Here is a 15,372-nt window from a genome sequence, read left to right as displayed (position 1 = left end):
TGGATGAGACTGTTCCACCTTCATTCTCAAATTACGCAGCTATTCATGGTTCCTGGACATGCCGTGTTGGAAATTGTTGGCCCTTCCATTTCTTCTGTGGCTAGTCATCGCCTCTAAGCATAAGCCTGTGACTGCTTTAGAGTCTTCCTAGCAGGTTGTCTAGGGGTTTTCACTATCAATCCATGACCATGTCAGGGCGTTAGATATTGTGCTTCGATTATGACGCAGCAGCTGCGCAGACGAGTTCTCCTGCGTCCGCCATGGGCCTTAAGTTTGACATCAAGGTGATGAACTCAGTGACAGCTAAGACAGCTGAGAAATGACCTGCAATAGTATAACAGAGTCAATTATACACTTTCATCTCATGAGCATCCAGGTGCCCGGGTATCTCATGCATTGGTGTCTGGTGCGCCTACCCTGCTGGTTTTATCTTCCAGACTCAGCAGTGACCATGCGGCAAGACTCTCTCTATCACGTCTACTAGAAATCTATATACGACCGTCTCAAGCCCCCCCACCCTTCACTTTCAATTCGACTTTTGATCCAGCTTTCATCCTCTCTCTCATCTGGTGCCCAACATGGACGAATACGATGCAGAAGATCCGAGTCTGCTCATACGGAGCAAAATCAACTTCCACCTCGCCGCCAAAGAGATCGAACTCATACAAGGCCACTTTCTGAGGGCCTACATTTCTTGGTATGGGGACTGGAAGCAGGTGACGCTTGACTTGGACCAGTACATCGGGAACAGCGAGGGTTGCCTTGTCTGGGGTGCCAAGGGTGAGCCCCTATCCCTTACCGCCAAAGAGTTTAACCAAGCCTTGAAATTCTCCCTAGATTTCTCTTGGTCATCTACCAAGGTCGAACTCGCCAAGGCTGTCTACGGCTGGTGCCCCACGCTGTATGCAACCTCCATGGATTCTCGTGGTCGGGCCCTACGCAGCGCCCTCAACTTGGCCCAGTGCATTGGCATAGAGAACGGTGCCCTTGTTTGCTGTAGGGTTCCCCCTTTTCATCTCCCTTTATAAGAGTTTGACTAATTCTAAGACCTCCAGCTCCCGACATGCGATTCGTGGTTGAGCCGGTGGTCAATGAACGACAGGCAGTCCTGTATTTTCAAGTGCTATCCTAGCTTCGATTAACCGAAGGTTAATCTAAACTTAAAGCCTTGATTTTACTTATTTCACGTTTATTTATAAAGATTAGCATTTGCCTGTATCGGTGTTTGCTGGTATTATGGGTAGTGACCTCTTTAAAGACGCAACCAAGTTCACAATGGTGCAAAGATATGGGTATCACTCTTTCACTGCCTACATAGCTTTTTAGCGAGTGAACTCACCATCTTAACACATTGTGTCTACCGTATGTCCTTGTGAGGCGGAATAAGTATTAGGAGAGTTGGAATAGCGCTTAGGAAGTTATGATGTTGTGTAACAGGGCTCAAAGAAACAGTTCCTTTTTCTCTCACGTTTCCTCTCAAGCTTCACAGTCGCTCACGCGCTCTTGAATCTACCGTTTGGGCACTCCTGGCCCCACCACTTCTTCCTACTCACGTTATCGTCCTCATACTTAAAGCGGGGATCAACGTTCACTCAGTGTCTTATATACTGGTGTTGGAGCTGTGATATGTTATGTCTGTGCCCTTATTTCCATCCCCCTGACTCAACAGTGACAATGAGGCAAGACTCTATACTCTAAATCACCTATACCTAAGACGCATTTAAGGCCGACCCTTTCTCTCCTTCAACAAAGCTCTTGATACAGCACCAATCTTACACTAGCTAACACAGTCACTTCTACCACTCTCAACTGGGTTCAAAAGCTCAGCATGAATTTTCACCTCGCCACCGCAGATATCCAGCTCTTGCAAGGCCACTGTCTTGGCGCCACTATCTTCATGGATGGCCGATGGTGCACTGTGTTCCTCGACCTCAACCAATTCATCGGGAACTACAATGGCCGCCCCATATGGGGTTGTAGGGGTGAGCCCTGATCCTTCACCACCTATTAACTTGCACTGACTGATCTGTCAAACCCTCTCATAGGCTTTTCCTGGGAGGCCAGGAACATCCGGCTATTGAAGGACCCCGACGGTTGGACCCCTATCCTTCATGCAACACTTTTAGACCATGGGTGGGATAGTAGGGATAGCGCCATCAACCTGGCTCAGTGCATCGGTGTACATAATAATACACTTGTTTGCAGTATGTCTCCCACTTAATGTTCCCGTTTATATTTACATTGACTGACATGGAGGCCTGCAGCTCCCGACATGCGATTCTGGACAGAACCGGTGAGGAACAACCTTCAGGGGATCCTGTATTTTCAGGCGTTGCCCTACACTTAGCCAACCAACTCCCGAGGCAGGGTTGGTGGCCTAGTTTCAAGTATAGCATGGCTCAAGGATGTGCACTTGTGGCTTGAGTCTAGCTTGTCGTTTAGTCTTCTCAGACCTGTTTGCGGACGGTGCTCTGATACTGTGTCAGCAAATACTGTCTCCCATGATCGCCTCCGTAGAAAGCCAATAACCTCCAGGTTTTAGTAATACATAATGTCTGAGGCCCTTCGGAAGATATTCATTATCGACAGTTGGAATAGCTGTTAAGAAGTCCCGATCTTGGGTAACAGGAAGCATGAAGAAAACTGTTCAGTCGAATTTACAGGCTATACACCCATTAATGCCCTCTTAGCTCAGCGGTTTAAGAATCAAAGGCCACTGAGTAGGCACTTTGGAACTGGTTATCAGATGATCTGCAGCCGCTTATGTCCATGTGCCTATCTGGTAAATTCACATTGTTTCTTGATCAGAGTTATGCAACAGCCATCTGGTCTTGCTATAGGCTGAAAATGCCACATCAGCAATGTCCCGAAGTTAATCGCGGCACAAATGCTCGTCAAATTACCGGTAATGGTGTTACTAAGCTACCCAAACCCTTTTGCCGGATGGGTGCTAACATTATTAGGTGTCTGATGTACTGGTGTTGAAGGAGTGACACCTTGTGCCTCATTTCACGTTTCCATCGTCTTGACTGAACAATTCTCAATGACCATGGAGTAAGGGTCTCTTTGTCACGTCTGCTATAAATCTATTTAAGGCCTTCTAACCCTTCTTCTTCCCATTCTCCGACTTTGTGCTTCATTCGACACCCAGATTTCCTATCTAACACTTAGCTTCTCCTTTTACTAGCCAGCATACTCGCTCTCAACGCTCTGCAAGGGCTTTTAAAATCTATCATGAATCCCACAATGAATTTCCACCTCTCAGCCAAAAATGTCAGGCTCGAAAATGACCGCTATCTCAAAGCCTTTATCTCGGTTGATGGTACATGGAAAGACGCAAGCCTCGACCTCGATCTCTATATCGGGAATAATAACGGAGTTCTTTCTTGGGGTGGCAGTAGTGAGCCTCCACCCCTTGCAGAATAGATGCTGTATGCTAACATGTCAATCCCTCGCTTAGACTTCTCTCTTGAAGCCAAGGACATCAGACTTGACAAGGATCCTTACGGTGGCTGGTGCCCCCGTGCTTTATGCAACGCTATCAGACTCGGACGGAGTTACCAAAAGCTGCGGTATCTACCTGGGGCGTTGCATTGGCATCGAGAATTCTAATCTCTCTTGTGGTATGATTGTCACTCAACACTGTATTCAGATGACCTTGACTAAGTTTGAGCGCTACAGATATCAGCAAAGCCCACTTGACGGAGCCCGTGAGGAACCGCGAAAGGGGAATCAACTACTTTCGACTTCCATCGCAGCAGCACCGTGGTTACAAGTAACCTGGGTGCAAATACTTACTCTTGCATCTTTCTTCCCGAGTCCGGCTCAGTTCCATGTCGTTTCGCGCCGAGGTTGATGTGTCTTCCTACATATGGCTAAGCGACTATCATTTTACGGTTACTTCTATAGACGGCCAATGCCATCTACAGTTGTGATGTTCTATGCTACAGGTGCTTGCCACTATTCTGTTGTGATACATATGTGCTTTGTTCCTGTGGCCAAAGCAATCACGTCTCAGAACCTAGCACGCCTAGTCAGTGTCCACAAAAGAAGAAAGAAGGGGAGGTCTAACATTTTCTGAGCACTTTTGTTGCATGTGTTTTTTCATCATTACGTCTACCATAAATCCCGCTCTGTTTGCCACCACAAGCAGTCAGTTCTCTGTCTCCAGAAGAAGAGGAGAGTTCTCATATATTAATAAAGATTTTGGGAAGTTACTCTAAAACGTAGCTACGTATTCGTCTCGGCTCTTACATTTTCTTCTGCAAGATGGGCCCAGCCCTTTCCACGATACCCATAGCTCTTGGGAAAATCTTCCTTGTCAACCAAATTCCAACGCCCGTTGCTTCATACCTCTCTAACGACGTGGCGGAAGCCCCTTCGGACAATGATGTCACAGGCCTTTTCGCACTATGAAGCTCACCAAGGATGTGTGTTTGCGAATCCAAGGCATGGAGCCTGCACGCTCTGTTTTTGCTTGTATGGAACTGTTCATCAGTTAGCTTTGTCACAAATAAATCAATCCGGGCCTACAATGATCTCGTCTCGACTCTGTGAGTCAGTCAAAAAGTCCACCTTGGTTATACGTTCATCATTCTCAAGTCTCATTGACGCTCTGTCTCCCTCAACATGCCCAGACTGCCTGCGGATCTGGCCATTTCCATATGCGAATACGAGACCTGAGAGTTTGTAGTCGTTGAAAAAGGCGTGAATATGTGAAATGCGTAAGCAATTTCCCTTATCATCCTGGGCCTTCCAGAACAGCTTGTCGGGAATGCGACTGTTGGGCCACACATCCATAATACCGTATAGCTCTAAAACAGTTCCTGCGTGAGGCCTGGAACACCTAGTGATGACATAGATGTAGTCATACTGGTGATCAAAGCTCCATGCAAGGCCATCCTGTGGGAATGTTAGAATTAGTCCGAGATATGTAAGGCCCAGCGGTGGATTCTCACTAATTCTTCGTAGGGGTTCTCGGTGAATGAGTATGCAAGCATGTCATCTCTGTCCCCGAAGCAAATTTCGACTTCTTTTTGACCACTTCCTGACTTGCAGATTTTGATCCCAGTGATCCTGCCGCTGTTTTCGCGCTGGGTGTTGTTTGGAGAGCTTTCCTGCGCTTGCAAGAACGTAAAACTGGTAACCCTTTCACCTGGCTCAAGACATAACATGTCAACCTCGTGGAACCATTGGCCAACATACACTGGTACGTCTGAGCCCCAAAACTCGAAGCGAAGCCCAGAGATGTGGCCGGGGCCCCGTGATCGACCAGGAATACCTGCGGACAGACCGATACGTCGGATCTTGGACAATACAGCCGACGTGAAACAGCTACTGGAGTTTTGAAGAACTCGTGGAGTTTTTCCCCAGTGATGTTGGTCCATTGAAAAGGTGCATGGAGCCTTCGTAGGCTTTCGATGAGATTTTGGGGTCATACTTGGCACATCAGCCAGAGAGCTCAGGCCTAGTGATTGAAGTGATCCAACTGGGAGCTTCAGCAAGAGTGGTTTGGTGAGCAGCGTGCCTGCATGTTATTAGAATGGATGCTTACCTGAACAGTGGCAAGAATTCCCGTCATGAGCTTGCCTTGGGGTGGAGCAAGGCACTCTTCCTTTTCCAGCCCGCGGTCATCCAAGCCGCGGTTGCAACGCCGAAACTCCAGAGTACGGCCATGATTTGTGAGCATCTACGCCCCACGTTAGTTTCAATCGTACTACTCATCATACGCTCATAGCCATAGACGACGCACCTTGATGACGTGGAGATATTGGCCAAGGGCAGTATGGCGATGTTCAAAGATTAGTTTTGCGATTCTCTCTCCCCCAGGGCCATTCAATGCAAGTGATTGCTCTATGCATGTCCACCGCTTGCTTGCAGTATCCACGATCCCCCTTATCCCAAAAGCCTCCTCGCTTCCGTCTGTGTAGAAGAAAGAAAATCCCCTCAAGGAGTCATGGCAATCATCATGAAAAGCCACAATGCGGTTGAGGAGGGATAGTCGGCTCCCGTCAGCCCCTCCGAAGTCCATGTTCAGCACAAAAGTTGGGATTTCTTCATCCGCTGCAGGCATGTGAAGTGATGTCGACTTGTCTCTTGGGTTGGGCTCAAAAGGATGCCAGAACCAAGGCTTGGCACATTTCGCGCTAACTGGGCCGCTCCTTGATGTGTCCGGATCACCCTCGAGCTCTAGTAGCTGCACTGATACAAATTTGCACGCCTAAGGAATTGAGTGGTGAGAATTATTCAACGTGAGTGAGAATGGAAGGCTTACATCGAGCCCGATAATCAACCCAGATAGCTTATATCCAACTTGTGGATATAAAGTTGCGACTCCAACGCCACATGGCGGCTTGTTGATGATGCCAGTTGTTGTCCGAGTGATTGTGCCAGCTCCATCTTGCGTCAGAAAACCGAGACCTACGATTCCTGAGATGGAATTCGCCACCTGAATGCCTTTTAACCGAACTTTTTGTGGAATAGAGACTCTCTTCTCCGAGGGAGGTAGAATAAGGCCAACGCGAGACATCTCCGTCGTGCCATTAACGCCGCATAGCTCAAATACCCTCATTCCGCAGACGTATTCGGCGCAATCAAAAGTAATGAAAGACACTGATATTTGAATGCATTTACCTGCGAAGCCCCCGGCACCGAAAAGAAGTCATGTACTGATGTATATCTGTAGATGACGCACGGCCCCAAGTATCTGGATATTCTGTTGACGTCTTTCTAGAGAGTTGGATGTTTTCTTGATCTAATCTTTGATTTGTGGACGCCTAGACTTCGGCAGGATGATGAAGATGACGATGCCATTTTTAGTAACTAGTAAAGAGCTTAATTGTTCAAAGTCATTGTGCTGCATGTCACTGCGCTGTGCCGTGTGTGTCATGGCTTTCTGCAATGGTGTGCCCCAGTACCTTTTTCCTAAGGGTCAGGGCAAAGATCCAAAACAAGAAGAAGCGCAATGGAAAGATGCGTGGTTAAAATGCAGGTCCTGTAGACTTTAGTCCCACAGTTAAAATAGTCTATAGAAACTAAGGCCAAAAATACCTAGTGAACAACTTGGCATGGAAGCATTTAGCCGACGTGCCCGTCCGGAGATAATTGCTCATCGATAAGACCTTGATTACTTGCCAAGACCACTAAATCCCGACTACTGGGTAAGCGAACCCCAACCACCCCGCTTCCTCGATAGCGATACAGAGATAACATTATGACATTGATTTATAAAGTTGCTAGTCAACTCTTATTTGGACGGGGATGGCGAGAGATCCGATAAGGACCCCAGAAACGGCAACGTTTCGGCGGCTGGGGAATCACTCTAAACAGGCCATCAAGAGATAAGAGGTGGATCAAGTTACCTTAATGGGAGAACCGCGGGGTTCATGGTAGCTCGGGGTCTGAACAACATCCGACGACGCCGGAGCTCGAGTCGGTAAGTTGTTATCGGACATGACGATCGATACGATATTCCATAAATACGTCAAGATGCCCGTCAATCATTATGCCCTTCCAGAAAGAGACCAAAGCCACAGCCATAACCTCTTGTCAATATGCTGCCTTCTTTTGTTAATACCGCCGCTCGGGTTTTGGCCCTCGGAGCTCTTCTGGTTCCCGCCGTCCAGGCTGACTTTGACGCTGGCCTAGAATGGATCTCTACAAACAAGTCTTTGCCAAAAGTCGTGTGCGTACCCCAATTTCCTCTCGCTGTTCCTTTGAACTAACAGAAAGATACAGCATCTATAGCGCTAGAGGCACCATCCTCTCCGCATCAAACTATAGCCGACTTGACAATGTCAACTACGGTTCCGGAGTTGGGCCCACGCCACAGCAGCTGATCGGCAACGTTTCAGAGGTTCTGGATGTCGCCCAGTTGGCAGTTGTCAACTTCAACGTCCCCGGTGGCAGCTCGGGCTTGAACTCGTCGCTCTATCTCAACATTAGCCAGCACGCCAACCGACAGCTATGTGACCCAGACTCGGATATCGTTGGTGCCATCATGTTTCATGGCACAAACACTCTTGAAGAGACGGTAAGTTCACTGTTCCTTAATACATGCCTGTGTGCTGACTGTTAGTAGGCCTTTGGAGTTGATCTTACCTTCAACTGCTCCAAACCATTCATTGCTACTGGTGCCATGCGCCCAGACACTTACGTCTCTCCTGACGGACGTTCAAACTTTTACCAGGCCGTCGCTGCTGCTGTCTCCCCCGCATCACGTAACCGCGGAGGTTTGATTGCTTTCAACGACCGGTAAGCAGGACCGTAGCATCTGGAGAACTTAATTAACTGGTGCAGAATTACCTCGATATTCTACTCCACAAAGCTCAATGCCAACACTCCAGATACCTTCAAGTCCTTGGAACAGGGCAATCTGGGAGCGTTCTTGGGTGGCCAGCCATTCTACTACTTCGGCCCAGCTTATCCAACTGGTCGGCCTTATTTCGACGTTACCAACACGACTGAACTGCCTTCTGTTGCCATTTTCTTCGGACACCGTACGTTGTCTCATAAGCACTGAAGATATCTTTGTGAATAGACTTGAGTGCTAACATAGGTAAACAGAGGGCTTTGATGCTTCGCTGATGCACGCAGCTGTTGCTAACGGCGCCAAGTAAGTTCACCCGAAAACATCAAGACACCTGATACTGACTTAAACCAAAGGGGTCTGGTTGTCATGGGCCCTGGAGCAGCTTCCCTCAGCCCCGGTGCCCGAGAAGCTGCCGCGGAACTCTTCAAGAAGGGTATCCCAACCGTTGCTGTCGCCCGACCTACCACTGGAACTGGCGTGCCATCCATTAATCCTGGCCCCGTGTATGTTGACTCATCTTCCCTGTGAATTTGAAATACTGACGATGTCTCCAGTTTCTTCTCAAGCTATGTTGGTGCTGAGCAGGCCCGTGTGATGCTTCAGCTTGCAATCAACGCCGGACTTAGCCTCGACGAGATTCGGGATTTGTTTGAAACCCCTTTGAGGGAGGCGGTTTACGCCCCTTGGGCTAATCAGCTAGCCTATTACTAGAGAGGAATGGGGATAATAGGCTATGAACGTGGTTTCAGCTTTGTTGCTTTAGTCACTAATGGAAATGAGTAAACGCCTCTAACGATATGAATACAAGTTTAATATCGCTGAAGATAATTTAGAATGACAACGAACGTAGTTCCTGATATGTGACAAATTAAAACCCAATGCCAAACACACGACAAGTTCCCAACATATTGGAAGTATAGGTATTTCGAGATATCAATACCGGAAGTGACATAGAGGCAACCACAATCATGTTAATTATCCTATCCCCTTCACTGTCAACCGTTGAGTGAGTTTGTGTTTATCCACGGCCAATACCTAGGTTCAGGCTGCTACCCCATTACTCACTCTATCTGAAAATGACATGGTAGAACTTTTTTGAAACCGAGGAACACCTTAGGGTGGAAACCGGGCAAGGGATGTTGAACTTGTCTTAGGAGGCAGTGCTCCGCCAGAATCTGCGACACCTTCTTAAACTATCCTAAGAAAACATCGTGTGTCTTCCTCCTTTAACAACCAATTCCAATTCTAGAGACCTGCTGCCATTCTAGATAAGGTTCAAATACTTGAAAGCCTTATTAGTTACTTAACCTTCCACTTCATCCCTAAACAAGGACTAGCAATCGCACGGGAAGACAAGGCATGGGCTTTATTGTTATGCAGCTCAAGGCCACTATGTTAGCATTGGGATATGATGCTATGATGTGTTGACAATGTGTTCTTTATTATAGTTGAAGCCCGGCCCTTGATGGGTTAACTGAGCCAGAAGATCGCTATGCAGCTCGAACAAACTTAATCTGGATGTTTACGAAGCTGGTAATCTCCCTGTCCTCTCAACACAGTGGAACATCGGAGCCGCAGGGTTAATTCCCAGCAGCTGAGTGGATATTCAGACATGATTCCTCTTGCAAACTGACCACTGTCCACAAACAGGCACCTGAAGATCTAGGGACCCTCGATTTCTCACTGGCTCAACTGCCATCAAAGCTTGAACGAGAAAAGAAACACTCTCAGTCCCTCCTTGGCGCTTGAGCGAGTTTCCATTAAATCCATCGTTAATGGTTAGGTCGCTCTAATGCCCCCACCACGCTTGAATCCTGCGCTGACAAGATGAGCGAGTTCGAGGTGGTTGCTATTGGTGGAGCCGGGGCTAGACGCAGACCCCTGCGAACATCTTTGACAACATGCTCCAAGGGCACATTGCGTCTGCGGGAGAGGCATTGTAACCGTAGAACTAGAGAGGATGCGTACGCTACGGCTCCTTTCACTCACGGTACGTATCCATTCATCGCCTGTTTAACGTCAGGGAACCCCCCACAGCACGCTTGATCTCCGATGCCCCTGTTCATGTCTGTTGGTTCGACATGAATATCAGCTTCAAGCCCACACATGCTACGGGGGTTGGTGGCTTCAGATGAGCGAGTTTTCTTAAAATTAGTGCAGGTGCTGTTTCTTGTCTCCACAAGCTCAGAGAGATGCATATAGTCGAGTCTGGTTCCGGCCAGAGGAGCCGATCCAGATCCTCTTCTGCACCATTCATCTCTACTCTTCGCTACAAGAGTCAACCGCCATGGGCCAGGTCCAAAATCAAGTCCACGCCAGCGACTTGGCTGAGAAGGAGGTCGGCGCCATCAGAGAGTCGCCCTCCAGCACCGACAATGAAGAGCCCGTCAACCCAGACGCCCAGGCCGGTGTTCAAAAGATCGAAGCTCTCACCTCGGTGTGGACGACCCGATCCATCATCGCCGCCTACGTGATCATCTGGTTCGTCTACTTTGTCGACATGCTTCTGCAAGGCGTCGGTGGCTCGCTCAACCTCTGGGTCACGTCGGCCTTTGCGCAGCACTCTCTCACGCCAACCGTCATGATCTTTAGTAGCATCATCGGCGCCGTCTTCAAGCTCACCATCGCAAAGATCCTCGACGTTTTCGGCCGACCCCACGGATACCTTCTCTCCGTCTTCTTCGCCATCATCGGACTCATCATGATGGCCGCCTGCAACAACGTTGAAGCCTACGCCGCCGCTCAGGTCTTTTACACCGTTGGTAACAACGCTCTGCTGTACACCATCAGCGTCTTCATTGCCGACTCTTCATCTCTACGCAATCGAGGTCTTGTGAACGCCTTCGTCGGCACACCAAACTTCATCACGGTCTGGGTAGCTGGTCCCATGTCTGAGGCGTACCTCAAGGGACCGGGCTGGCGTTGGTGCTTTGGTACCTTTGCAATCCTTCTACCCGCCGTGACGATTCCCCTCTTTGGAATTTTTGCCTACAACCATCAAAAAGCTAAGAAGCAGAATCTGCTCCCCAAAACCAAGAGTGGGAGAACAGTGCTGGAGTCTCTGCTCTACTACTGCCGCGAGTTTGATGCCGTTGGCCTTCTTCTGTTGTCCGGCGGCATGGCTCTATTTCTGCTACCTTTCAACATCTATTCGTTGCAGGCACAAGGATGGCGGGCACCTCTCATAATCTGTCTTCTTGTCTTTGGCTTCGCTCTCATTGTCGCCTTTGTCATCTGGGAGAGATTCTTCGCCCCTGTCACCTTCATCCCTTTTACTCTTCTCCGAGACCCAACACTCCTCGGTGCCTGTGTTATCGGCTTTGTGCTCTTTCTGAGTTACTATTGCTGGAACGCATACTTCACCTCGTTTCTGCTGGTTGTCAACAACCTGAGCGTCACACACGCCAGTTACGTCGCCCAGACTTATACCATTGGCTCTTGCTTACTATGTATCTTCACGGGATGGTTGATCCGTCACACTGGTCGCTATAAGCCTGTGTGCCTCTACTTTGGTGTCCCCATGAGCATCTTTGGCGTGGGCCTGATGATTCACTTCCGCCAGCCTGGCATCGATATCGGCTACATCGTCATGTGCCAGATCTTCATCTCCTTTGCCGGTGGAGTGGTCATGATTGCTGGTGGTGTCGCCGCGGTGGCCAACGCTTCTCACCAGCACATTGCTGTTGTCATCGCCATCCAAGCCATGTTCTCTGAGGTGGGTGGCGCTATCGGTCTCTCCATTGCCGCTGCTATCTGGCAAGGAGTGTTTCCCAAAAAGCTGGCCGAATACCTTCCGGCCGAGGACCTTCCTCACCTGTTTGACATTTATGCCACTGTCGAGGCGCAGCTGGCGTATCCTGAAGGTACCCCTGCCCGCGAGGCTGTTCAGCACGCTTATGGTGATGCGCAAAAGATGATCCTGATTGCCAGCACGGCGGTTTGGGCTATTGGTCTGGTGGCGACGCTTGTATGGAAGGATATCAACGTTAAAGAGATCAAGCAGGTCAAGGGCAACGTCATCTAAACTCACAGCAAAGGAACGATGCACTGCCGAGTTCTTTCCAAGACAATCCTGTTTGTCTTAGGAAACCAAAGGGGAAAGGGGTAGCAGGGAAGAGTTAATATATAGACTTGAATGAGAGAAGATACATCAGTTATCTTGTGTCATCTGAAAAGAGAATTGCAGCCTTCCTTGTCCAGTGATGCTTTGTTGCCGCTTACCTGCAGGTAAGAATGCCGAGACTTATGTGGATGATGCAAACGGGTCTCATGCTGACTCTTCAAGTTCGGTCCAAGTCCAGACACTCCCCAGAGTCTTGGCCCCCTCTCACGAGACTTCTTCCCTCTCATCTATTCTCTCGAGATACTTGAGTGCGGAGGCAGATAAGCGGTTGTGCCATCCTTCAGCTTACCTGACAACATATCCTCTGCAGATATCGATTATTGTTACTCCAACGGGGATGTTCCCAACATTCGAGGTCAAGGGTCGTAATCATCATGCCAGACCCCTGCCACAGCGTGTCAGATCGATCCGCCATAGGGCTGATCCTTCTACTGAGACCTGGAGTAAGCACCACTCGATTGTTGTGTCCCTCCACCGCCTCCGCTTCATTCCGGAAATATGGCGCGACAAAGGTGTCCGGCGGGATAGGCCCAACGTTAGTACGGAGTACGACACAGCCACCTGGGTCAATACGCATGTCAACAGGGACAAGGCAAGACGCTTAACTACTTCGAGGCCAATCCAAAGCATTGCAGATGATGCTCGGTCCCACAAACTTGGGCAAATTTACCAAGAGCTCGGGGCATTAGCCTTAAGATCCCTGCTTCGTTGTGTCCCTCAACCTTGAAGGGTGCCAGCGCCATCCAATCATGGCTGTCTGATCTGCTCCCAGGGCCGACGACGCTATTCCCAAGAGAGTGAGATTCGGCGCTCCCTCCTTAATAGTGGAGCGTCCGACCTCTCCATCTTCAGCCAGGCCAATCATTCATTGACAAGCATTGCCTGAATGATCGGTCGCGGTATTACACCAGCTTCGCACTTGTGTTGCCTCTGCCCTCAGCTCGGAGATACAAAACCTAAACTGGTCCCTCCCGGGATCAGAGCTCGTCGTTTACGTCTTATCTTTCCGTTCTTGACTTGATTGACATTTCCATCCAGCAGCAACATCATGGCAGGCGTGCCATCTAGCAAAGGCTGCAGGGCCTGTGTCCGACAGAAGAAAAAGGTATCCTTGGTTTCCACTTGTTGAATCCCCACACTCACACCAGGATTCCAGTGTGATCAGGTCAAGCCAGTTTGCGCCAGATGCGCCAGACTCAAGATTGCCTGTATCGGCGCTGGCGAGCAAAAGTGGAAGTTCAAGCCAGTATCTTTTCAACCAGTGGCTTTCCAACCGGCCGCCGTTGAGGAAATCCCCAAGAAACCAAGGAGATCCATCAAAGTCTCGGTCCCACCAGTTCCGGAGAACATCATCACGAGCATCGCAGGAAGGTTCATTGCGGCTCTCGAAGTATCAGATATTAGGTACAGTCTCAGCAGTTATGGCGACTTTCTCGAGCATATTCCCAGGCGGCTTGGTCGGAGCGAGGCCCTTGATGCGTCAGTCAAGGCGTTGGTCAGCGCATTCCCGTACCACTACACACGACATCTACCACAGGACGCTTTAGCCAACTACATCGACGCCTTGAAAGCGCTGAGGATATGTCTCAACTGTCCAGACAAGAGACTGGCCCCCGAGACACTATCCGCTATTTACATCATCATGATTTGCCAGGTAATTACAGCCACGTTTATCAAACGACAAATCTGACTTTGCCAAGGGCTGGATAGGGCGCTCTGATGACTATGTCAGAAGCCATGGGGAAATCTTGGCTCACCTGGCAAGTTCTGCCATCGTGCAAAACTGGAAAGATACATTTGAGTTGCAGCTCCTCGAAACCCTGTTTGTACCGCTGGTAGGTTGTCTTGACCCCAAACCTTGAGTTTGAAGCTGACATACCATTCACTTTGATAGATCCTCGAGGCAATGGTCAATCCAGCAATCACGATGGAATCCTGGTTTCTACTCGTCGACTACTGCATACCACAAGCATCGTTCGAGAAGGCCCACGGACTACAAATCCCAAGTGTGGAAGCGCAAAAGTTGATTCGAATGCCTGTCTTCTTCCACAGCCCTATGCTCTACATCGACGAGATAAAGTCGGCGTACCAGGAGATGCAACAAGACCTGCCTGGAATCCGCCAATACCTTGCCAACCTTGATCGGAACGAATCTGCGCGAGGGAATCGGGCCAAGCTGTCTCACAAGTTTCGAGTTGTACATGCTCTGCTTCTCACTCTGGCAATCCCGTTGAACAGCCTATTACGGACACTTTACCCAAAAGATGAAGTATTGTTTCAGGAAGCAATCGCATTGACCAACGAGTTCATCATATTGGCGCAACACGCTTCTCAGCACCGGCCACTAGGTGCTACCTATATCCCTCCCTGCCTGGCAGGCGTGGTGAGTTTCGACATCATCGAGCTGTATTGAGTCCTATCACTAACACATCACCAGTGGGCGATAACGGATTCTTTGCACGTGCAGCAGGCCGAGCTCCAGAGGTTGATGGAAGAATATCAGCCGGACTCACCACTTATAAACTGGATGGAGCAAGCAGTATGGCTCAAGACATCACATAAGACGCTACTCGACCAAGTAGCTGGGAGGGCGAGCAGTGAGAGTAGCTGGGATGGCCATTTGTCAATGGTTCACTGCATGGCGGGTTTTGGGCCAAGTGGTAGCTGTCTGTTCGCATAAGTTTGAAACATGGAGTTGATAGAATATAAAAGAGCCGTAGTATTCACCAAGTTATGAATTATCCAAGCATTACTTCCTCGGCGATAGATAACTTACTTTCACTCGTCTTAATTTGGTATGATTGAGACTTAACCAAGAAGGTTTACCAAACCTTTTCGAATGTACTTGATTGTTTATGCTCCCAATACTGCTAGGTAGGCTAGAAGAGTTGAGTATTATAAGCAGCTAATCATATAAAGATCAATAACCAGAAGCAAT

At 49.0% G+C, this 15,372-nt stretch overlaps 5 protein-coding genes across 5 annotated transcripts; 4 read left to right on the top strand and 1 right to left on the bottom strand.

Moving 5' to 3' along the window:
* Positions 1 to 578: 578 nt before the first annotated feature.
* On the top strand, positions 579 to 2,347 carry MRS44_006801 (uncharacterized protein; the record flags this gene model as incomplete). The annotated part of the gene is made up of 4 exons (XM_065621884.1): positions 579 to 996; positions 1,791 to 1,982; positions 2,046 to 2,204; positions 2,265 to 2,347. The coding sequence occupies 4 exons, from the start codon at positions 579 to 581 to the stop codon at positions 2,345 to 2,347; spliced, it is 852 nt and encodes a 283-aa protein (XP_065477956.1).
* A 2,171-nt stretch (positions 2,348 to 4,518) lies between these two features.
* MRS44_006800 (uncharacterized protein) lies at positions 4,519 to 6,031 on the bottom strand (the record flags this gene model as incomplete). The annotated part of the gene is made up of 4 exons (XM_046280482.2): positions 4,519 to 4,902; positions 4,959 to 5,495; positions 5,555 to 5,689; positions 5,753 to 6,031. 4 exons carry the CDS (start codon positions 6,029 to 6,031, stop codon positions 4,519 to 4,521), a joined length of 1,335 nt encoding a protein of 444 aa, XP_046139574.2.
* A 1,522-nt stretch (positions 6,032 to 7,553) lies between these two features.
* On the top strand, positions 7,554 to 9,022 carry MRS44_006799 (uncharacterized protein; the record flags this gene model as incomplete). The annotated part of the gene is made up of 7 exons (XM_065621883.1): positions 7,554 to 7,684; positions 7,738 to 8,032; positions 8,081 to 8,253; positions 8,299 to 8,498; positions 8,566 to 8,614; positions 8,665 to 8,814; positions 8,866 to 9,022. The coding sequence occupies 7 exons, from the start codon at positions 7,554 to 7,556 to the stop codon at positions 9,020 to 9,022; spliced, it is 1,155 nt and encodes a 384-aa protein (XP_065477955.1).
* Positions 9,023 to 10,598: 1,576 nt separating this feature from the next.
* MRS44_006798 (uncharacterized protein) lies at positions 10,599 to 12,335 on the top strand (the record flags this gene model as incomplete). The annotated part of the gene is made up of 1 exon (XM_046274511.2): positions 10,599 to 12,335. The coding sequence occupies one exon, from the start codon at positions 10,599 to 10,601 to the stop codon at positions 12,333 to 12,335; it is 1,737 nt and encodes a 578-aa protein (XP_046139576.2).
* A 1,147-nt stretch (positions 12,336 to 13,482) lies between these two features.
* Positions 13,483 to 15,114, top strand: MRS44_006797 (uncharacterized protein; the record flags this gene model as incomplete). The annotated part of the gene is made up of 5 exons (XM_046274513.2): positions 13,483 to 13,539; positions 13,591 to 14,088; positions 14,135 to 14,269; positions 14,329 to 14,817; positions 14,872 to 15,114. The coding sequence occupies 5 exons, from the start codon at positions 13,483 to 13,485 to the stop codon at positions 15,112 to 15,114; spliced, it is 1,422 nt and encodes a 473-aa protein (XP_046139578.2).
* Positions 15,115 to 15,372: the final 258 nt, after the last annotated feature.

The sequence above is a fragment of the Fusarium solani genome (genome assembly GCF_023522795.1).
Source record: "Fusarium solani strain SB1 chromosome Unknown bctg00000003_1, whole genome shotgun sequence".
NCBI classification, from domain to species: Eukaryota; Fungi; Ascomycota; class Sordariomycetes; order Hypocreales; family Nectriaceae; genus Fusarium; species Fusarium solani.
This window is presented reverse-complemented; position numbering and strand designations above follow the sequence as displayed.